Raw genomic sequence first — 9,261 nt, 5'->3', positions numbered from 1 at the left:
GTCTTGATTCTATACACCAACTTGTTCTTCAAAATTTTATGATTTTCTGGATTGTCAACCAAATCAAAAGTGTCACTCTCATCTAAAGAGCCAACCTCTTCTTTCATGGATTTCAGCCACTTCTGACTTTCAGGAACACTAAGAGCTTCTTTATAAGACTCCGGTTCACCTGAATCTGTGAGCATCACATACTCATGTGGTGTATACATCCTTGAAGGTAATCTGGTCCTGCTGGATCTTCTCAACTCAGCTTCTGGTTTTTGTTGTTGCACTTCTTGCTCAACATCACCCACTGGAACATCTTCATGAACTTCATCTTTATGATTGTGTTCTTCTTCTTTATTACCATTACCATCAACATCATCATGTTGTTCAAGAGAAGGAACAACTGGATTTGGATCCAACGTCATATCATCTTGAAGCTTTGGCATCTCAATCTTCTCAAAGTCTTCAATAGTCTGGTCTTCAAGGAATACTACATCCCTACTTCTGATAACCTTCTTGTCAACTGCATCCCAAAATCTGTAACCAAACTTCTCTGTTCCATAGCCTAGGAACACACACTGCTTTGCTTTGTCATCAAGCTTTGATCTCTTATCTTTTGGGATATGAACAAACGCCCTGCAACCAAACACTCTCAAGTGATCATAAGTAGGGTATTTGTCTCTCCATACCTTTTCTGCTACTTCTCCATCTAGCGGTCTTGATGGAGATCGATTGATCAAGTACATAGCAGTATTCATTGCTTCACCCCAAAAATGCTTCTGCAACTTGGAATGAGATAACATGCACCTGATTCTCTCAAGAATAGTGCGGTTCATCCTCTCTGCAACACCATTATGTTGTGGAGTCTTCGGTACTGATTGTTCATGACGTACACCCATGCTCTTGCAATACACTTCAAGTGGCCCAATGTACTCGCCCCCGTTGTCAGAACGAAGGAACTTCAAGGTTCTACCTGTTTCTCTTTCCACCATGCTGTGAAACATCTTGAACACATGAACAACATCATCTTTGTTCTTGATTGCGTATGACCAAACCTTCCTTGAAGCATCATCCAATTGCATACCTTTGGCAGAACTTGTCTTTTGGTGAGGATTTGAATTCCCTTCTCACTAAGATGACCAAGTCTTCTATGCCACAGCTCGGAGGTTGAATCTTTGTCAACAACATTCAACTCACCTTTCAACACCTTCACTTGTGTTTTGTACAATGCTCCACACTTATTGCCTCTTGCAATAACCATGGAGCCCTTGCTTAGCTTCCATTTTCCATCACCCAAGTGACTGTTGTACCATTCATCATCTAATAATCCTGGTGACATTAGATTCAAACAAAGATCTGGTACATGTCGCACATTTCTGAGAACCAATGTGCAGCCAACACTAGTCTCAACCTTCACATCACTGATTCCTACAATCTTCGCAACACCACTGTTTCCCATTCTGACTGACCCAAAGTCACCAGCCTTGTAGGAGGTAAATAAATCTTCATGAGGAGTAGGATGATAAGATGCACCTGAATCAACTATCCACTCTGAATCAGAACCTGCAGAACTCATACAAACATCATTAGAATCTGAAAATAAAATGATATCACCATCTGTTGCAATAGTTGGAACATCCTTGTCTTGTTTATCATTTCCTTTCCCCTTCTTTTGTTCTTGCTCCGGGTTCCTGTATTCAGTTGAATAATGACCTCTCATACGACAGTTCCAACATTCAACTTCCTTTCTGGACTTTGATTTACCCCTTGAATTTCTACGACCAACTTGTCTTCTGTCTTTTCTTTTACCCCGATTCTGTAACAAGAGCTTCTGAATGATATGAGTCTAATGACATTCTTCTAACTTCTTCATTCAGCAAACTGTTTGTTGCAACAATCATGTTTAACTTGCTGTCTGGAGCAGAATAACTGAGATAATTCCTCAATGGATCCCAACTGTCTGGTAAAGTATTTAACAACAAATAAGCTTGAATCTCTTCAGGAATTATGAGCTCCAGATGTAAGCTGATTCATAATACCCTTCATTTCATTTAAATGTTGCGCCATTGAACTCCCTTCCTTGTAGCACAACTTTCCAAGCCTTTAGAATAGAAGAGCTTTTGCACAAGGAGACTGCTGATCATATATCTGCCATAACTTGGTCCACAAAGAATATGATAGTGTCTCACTAGCCACATGATGAAAAATACCATCATCAATCCACTGACGAATTAAACCAACTGCTTTACGATTAGTAACTTTCCAATCTTCTTCACTCGTCTTCTCAGGCCTCACTCCCTTATTCTCTATTGGACCATAATGATATTTACAATATAACCAGTCTTCCATCTTCGCCTTCCATATCACAAAGTTCTCACCGGTCAAATTGACCATTCCATTACTAGTACTAGCTTCTGTCATTGCACAGGATTAGCTCAACCCAAGAGCTCTGATACCACTTGTTGGGGGAGACTTACCAAATCCGAGCCGCTATGTGCAAAATGAAACCTTCACAAGCAATGAAATACAAATGCGGAAATAACACAACTACGCAATATAGAAGCAATCACACATAACACCGGAAATTACGTGGAAAAACCCCTCCAAGGTGAAGGGTAAAAAACCACGGGCAAATCTTCCACTATGACATTAATGGGTTACACACAATTCTCCCAATTTGGGGTAACAACAACTTCAAGGTGCATATATCACTTGACTACTTATTTGCCTAAATTACACTCACCCCTAAGGATGGATCAACAATTCATTTATCAATTGATAAGATTCACAAACAATAACAAGTGATTGAGATACTTACTAATAGGGTTTGAACAAACCCTAGATTTTTTCCCTTTGAAGAGATGTGGAAATTGATAGCTCAATCTTCACCACAACAACCAAACGGACCCTTTGCAAAGAACCCTTCTTCTTCCTCTTCAAGATTAACTTCAAATCTCACCAAAACTCTCTAATGGTGGCTACACCTTTTTCTCACTCTCACCGCCTCTCTTTCTTTCTGTTTTTCAAGACCAAGAGAAGATAAACTCATGAACAAAAGAAACATCTCCTGATGCCTTTTGTTTAAACATAACAAGGATACTTGTTAGTCACTCCCCCTTGATTTGTTAAGGGACATCTTGCTGGACCCATAAGGAGTGAACAAGCCCAACATGATCTTCTCTAGAACGATTTTTTTGGGACCATGGTTTTTTTTTGGAGACCATGGTTTTATTTTGGGTAAAGGCATTATAAGTAATTCTAGGTCACTCCATATCTAGTTATTTATTTAATACCTAATCTACCCTCTTAATTAATTTTAAGTTATGATTAGTGAATGATTTAGTTAAAAACAATTAGTGAGATTAAATTAAAAGATGAGTTTATTATTAGTTGAGTAGAATTATTGAGAGAGTAGAGTTAGAGAAGATGAAGGAGAAAAACATGGAAAATAAATTTTTTTTCCAATTCACTAAGTTTGAGTATTCAAATCATCTGATTTTTTATCTCCATCCTCTCCTAGAATATTTGTTAATCTTCAAAATGATCCGGATTTGAACTGAATTTTGAACAGTTCGGTTACTTTATATGAAGAACAAGTAACCGAACTCATCTGAAGTTGTAGTTCGGTTACTTTATATGATGAACAAGTAACCGAACTCATCTGAAGCTGTAGTTCGGTTGCCCCGTGAGATGAACGAGTAACCGAACTCATCTGAAAGTGTAGTTCGGTTACTTGTTCCAAACACGCAGGTTACCGAACTTTCTAATAATTTCTAGGAGTTACAGCGTTATGTTCGGTTGGTTGTCAACTAACCGAACTTTGGTGTACAAAGTTCGGTTGGTTCGCAAACTGCATGCACTTTTGATCTAACCGAACTTTACGTAATATAAGAGTATATAAGTTTACAAAGTTCGGTTCTTTCGCAAACTTGAACCTAACAGCTAACCAACCGAACTCTGAGTTCGGTTTCTGCGATAAAATTGTGAAGTTACCGAACTTAACAAACAAAAAAATGTGAAGTTCCAGCGTCTATTGGCTAAGTTAGGTTACTTTGTAGTTTTAAATTTTTTTTGCGAACAAACCGAACTCTACTGGCTAAGTTCGGTTATTTTGAAACTCAACATAGTGGCCACAACAACACAGTTCGGTTAGACTGGATTTGTTTTTTTTTCGGTTCTAAAGGTGGAGTTCGGTTACTTTGTAATTTTAATTTTTTTTGCGAAACAACCGAACAGAGGGTTCGGTGACTTAGTTTTAAATCCAATAGAACCGAACTGTTCTTCGTGTTCTTCATTTTTAAGAAGTTCGGTTAGTAAACTAGGGTTTTTTGGAAAATCGACCTAACCGAACATGGCTCTGTAACTCCTATTAAAACCCTATTTTGATGATTTCTATTCGATTGAAGCAATCAAAATCAAATTAAAGCGAAAGGTTTGTTGGAAAATACCTCTGGAGTGGTCCCATGGCAGAATCAGGTTGCGGCTGGCGTCTTTCATACTCGATAAATTATTATGTAACTGAACTTAATTGTGATTGCATTGATGTTGTTACATTTCTTAAATAGGCGGTGGTGGTGGTGGTGAGAGGAGGTGGTGGTGGTAATCGGTGGTTGGTGGTGGTGATAATCGGAGGTGGTGATGGTGGTAATCGGCGGTGGTGGTGGTGGTAATCGGTGGTTGGTGGTGATAATCGGAGGTGGCGGTGGTGGTAATCGGCGGTGGTGGGCGGTGGTGGTGGGAGGAGGTGGTGGTTATATATATATAGGTGGTTATTAAGTTGGTTTTAAATTAAATTAGGTTAAGAATAGGTTAATCATTTCAATGTTTTAGGACACCCTTATCACTATAGGAAAGGTGGCCTAATAAAAACATGGTCCCCTCAAAAAAACCATGGTCCCTAAAAAATCATTCCTTCTCTAACTGTTCACCACCACCGTCGGCATTTGGAACAAAGATAGAACAAAGGTAGTAGATATGTAAACTAGACAATGCACTCTGAATCATATTTAGTCCTTGCCCTTGCGACAGAAACGTCTTTTTCCAATTGTTAAAATCTTAGAATAATGTAATTCCTACTTTTAGACTTTCTGCCAGTAGACATTCCTAAATAGTTCATGCGCAGTGAGTCAACCAAAATATCGGCACAAGACTCTGGATTGAAGCCCATGAGAGAAGATTGAAGCCCATGAGAGAAGTAATACCCTGGTAATCTGACACACCAGATCCAAGTTCTTCCATTTTTCCTCAAAGGTTCATGAGTTTCTTTCAGTCCAAATCGACCCTAAGAAAGGTTCCCAATTACTCGTAGCTTAAAGTCTTTGGCTGTTCATGCTTTGCTCGTAGTGTTAATGTTCAATCTAAATTCAGTTCTCGAGCTTTCCTATAAGAAAGGTAAAGCCCATGCTTGTTTTGCACGAACATGTTTTTCCTTATGATGCCATGATTTACCTCATACGTAACCTATTTATCATGATGATGTGGTTCATCCACAGCCATCCTACGATGCTGCACCTATTTCTTATACTTTAACCTCTTGAAGTTAGCCAACTTTCTCATGATGCCGTTACTCCACAGTCACCCCACACATAGGACAACAAATGCTTTTCCTGCTTCGTCCCTTGAACTTTTGCTTCCTGATTCACCATCACTGGCTTCTGCAACTTCGTCAATACCCACTAATGTATCACCACAATCACATATTTGATCCACCACCTAGCCAATACGTACCATCAGCAACATCTTCTGTTCCTAATAATTTATGTCTTGCGGGTGTCACTGTAGTATAGTGGTAAAGTCACTGGGTGAAAAAACCAGTGATCTGAATTCGAAACTCGCCGGCACTAACTTCTTTACCGATCGGAAAAATGCACGTCCTATCCGCTCTACTGGTTGGTTGGTCGTACTCTGTCGCACTCTCACCCGTACGTGGTTACAGCTAGAGTACTTAGGTACGTAGCATGACTAATTGGTAACTTAGTGGTAAAGCAAAGCTAGGTTTTCCTAATGGTTTCTTACCGGACCAATGCCTTAGTTATACACGTACCCGAGTACTATAATCGTCATACAAAATAAAACAGGTGAACAAACAAAAAAGTGGGGTTATCCGTCAGAAGAGGTAATCGTAATGGGTGTCTTAGGATTTTGAGGGGTTGAGGGGTTTTCAGTTCAGAACTTCCAGCCATGATGCGGAATAAAAAATATAAGTTGACCTAACAAATTACCAGAGAATCGAAACAATTGAATTTGAAGGGGATACCATAAAGATTTTTGAACTGGATGATTTTATTGAGTCACGGATAAACTATTTATACAAAAGAGTATTAGACTAGGTACAAATGGAGAAGATGAGAATTAGCCGAGTAATCCTAGCTAAGTTGTCTACTCTTAATCTAGTCACAACAAGATTTGTGGAACAACTTTACCCATGAAAACAGTAAACTTTTCCCCAGGCAGTAACAACAGAGGAAGGTTGAGTAGAGTTGCTAGGATAATCTTTCTTCGTTGAATACCTGAATAAATTGTCAAAAGTCTTGGGTTGCGATTTCAGAATTCTTTAATGCTAATGTGAGTTGGCACCAATTTAATACGTAATAATGTGTGTAGAACTAATTGATATATCAATACAATTATACCACTGCAAGTTGTCAGCTAGAATAATCTATAATCTTAAACGTCTCGACTTGTATTATACTCCATCTTTACCAAGGCAATCAGTTGTGTAGAAAAATTCAATCCGAATCATTCATGTATGTTTGCATAAAACACAAAATAGGCGTAACCATGATTTGAACAATTGCAAAAGCTGTAAGATTTGTATGCTTCAGTTTCAAATGGTGTACCTGGGAGAGATTTACATCTTGAAGGTACCGTCTCAGAAGGCATCGACCACGAGTGGGGTCGGAGACCTGTAAGGCTGTAACTTTCATGTATAATAATTTATATCTCGAACATAAGGCTGCACATGAACCGATCCGAAAAACCGGACCGTCCCGAAACCGGTGGAACCGTACCTGATTTTGGATCGAACTGAGGAAGGAGGTACAGGTACCGGTCCAAAAACTAGGAACCAAGGCTTGAGAGGTACAGGTACACGGTCCTGTCCTAGTCCCGTGCCGTCCCGTACCGAAAGTACCGAATAATTCTAACCATAAGATTTAGGTGTAGTAGAAGCTATCATAGCCGTTAGATCTAGGGCTGGTATATAAAGATAATTTTGGCTAGGGTTTCTCATTTGGTTGGAGACCTGCAACTTTCATGTATAATAATTCATATCTCGAACATAATATTCTTCAAGAAATGGGAGTTTCAGTATTCTTAATTTTTTTCTCAATTTCTACTACAATATAGATCAAAAGATTCAAAACCAAGAGGATAAACACATCCAAACATATAAAGCTTTTGCCTATCGAATGCAAGCAGGCTTATGAATGTGCTGTTATGGTTTAAGTATTGCAGTTTGATGAATAAATCCAAAGTAAGCAGGTAGCTGTAGTTTTCTCCGCAACACACAAAAAAGTCTAACTCACTTCAGCAAATGGATAATTTTATGCATGAATGCTTAATTTACAAGAGGGAATTAGTAATTTGGGAGGAGGCTCATTCGTATCTGAGTATGACAAGGTGAGAGGTAAGTAACCAAACTTACGGGATAAGAGATATTCGACAGACAGGACATGTTGAGTTCAAATGAACCCAGGAATCAATACAATAAGCATGGAATAAATGATTACATGCAGGTAAAGTCTTTATTGTCTCTTTTGGCTGATATTCTGACAGACATATTGCACAAGTATTACTATCTGGGTTGGGAAGTCGTCCGCTATCACCAAGAACTACCGTGGGAAAAGATTGTATTGCAGAGCCATCAAGACCGGTGGTGATAGTGACTAATTGTGAGGCTAACGAGTTGGTTACTTCGTTACCAGCACCAAAGCAAAAGCCTTTAATGCGCGAAACACTGTAGCACACAGCAGCGACTATTACCGTTGGTATTATGATGCCTATGACCATGAGAAATGTTTTACCAGCTGCAATACAAAATAATTTCAATTGTCAATCAGATGACTTGTTTTCTGTTCATCGGTAACTATTGAAAAAAATTCAGAATAGTACAAGAAAAGAAGGTTCTAACCAGTAGGAACGTCAGGGAATTTATGGCCTTCTTCGAAGGTTGGAAAGCTCGAATCCTTATTACAGTTTTGTTTGCACCATGGTTTTTTCCAATTCCATGTTACTTTAAGAACAGATTCATATGGAAACCAAGGATACTCGCGGTAAACATCAGAAATATAGTCCACTGGAACTGTTATAGTAGAATTTAACCTGCAATTTGCGTTAGTCCATAAACTACGGGAACTTGTTGAAGTTGTAGCAAATACTCTGTGTGTGGCGTTACTAAGGCAACTGATGTCCCTCCCGGGGTAAAAAGACGAAGAAGTATTTGTTTGGCAGCTAAAGAATGAATAAATCTGATACTCATTACCAATGAAAGGAGTACCTGAGAGATTCAGCGGATTCAATAAACGTCTAGGAAGACAGTCATCCGGATCGTGTAGTAGTATTTCGTTATAAGTTCCACCATACTTGATATCTTTCACGAGGAATCGTCCGGAAAATGGCAGCTCTATAATGGTTCTATTCATATTATCACAGGTAAGATCAAAACCTGGATAACCACATCGTTCAGGTTGACGGCCTTTTAATCTGAACGGAAATGCGATACCAGGCCCCTCCTTGCTGCATTGATTATTCAGACAGTTTCCGACACTACTCTCGATGAAATATGGTAAACAAAGAAAACAAAATAAGAAGAAAGGAAATTTAATGATTGAGGCACCCATTTTCTAGGCTGGTTCATTTTCTTGCCCCATCTCAATTATATCAAAACTTAAAGAATCTTTCCTGTTAATTCGGAATCGTCACGAACCACGAAAGGTTCAAGAAATTTGGATTCCAATAATGTTAGGCTATGATTCCATGAAAGTTGAATTTTTTAATTTATATAAAAATGTGATTCTGTCCTTACAGACATATCAAAGTGCAAATCTAATGTTTGAAACAAAAAGAAAACGTACGAATCCAGACAGGACATGTTGACTTGTTATTTAGATAGATGCCCTGTTTGGTGTGAGGATTGGTACGATCCAAGCAAATCCAGAACGCGCCAAAATAATTTAGAATGAGCCGGCCGATCCTTAATTCGTCCACAATGAGGCACTGGTATTTTTGTATTTCAGTCTCACTCATCCGATTCAAACGCGGATCAACCAATCTGAA

At 38.9% G+C, this 9,261-nt stretch overlaps 1 protein-coding gene across 2 annotated transcripts; it reads right to left on the bottom strand.

Moving 5' to 3' along the window:
• Positions 1–7,517: 7,517 nt before the first annotated feature.
• On the bottom strand, positions 7,518–8,927 carry LOC113320901 (putative RING-H2 finger protein ATL21A). 2 transcript variants are annotated; one of them, XM_026568797.1, is made up of 3 exons: positions 8,483–8,927; positions 8,117–8,287; positions 7,518–8,012 (listed from the first exon to the last, which is right to left on the bottom strand). In XM_026568797.1, the coding sequence occupies exons 1-3, from the start codon at positions 8,823–8,825 to the stop codon at positions 7,627–7,629; spliced, it is 900 nt and encodes a 299-aa protein (XP_026424582.1). In that variant the 5' UTR covers positions 8,826–8,927; the 3' UTR covers positions 7,518–7,626. The 2 variants fall into 2 exon arrangements, with proteins under 2 accessions (XP_026424582.1, XP_026424581.1); XM_026568796.1 differs by having other exon boundaries at positions 8,117–8,927.
• Positions 8,928–9,261: the final 334 nt, after the last annotated feature.

This window comes from Papaver somniferum, chromosome 11 (genome assembly GCF_003573695.1).
Source record: "Papaver somniferum cultivar HN1 chromosome 11, ASM357369v1, whole genome shotgun sequence".
NCBI lineage: Eukaryota > Viridiplantae > Streptophyta > Magnoliopsida > Ranunculales > Papaveraceae > Papaver > Papaver somniferum.
This window is presented reverse-complemented; position numbering and strand designations above follow the sequence as displayed.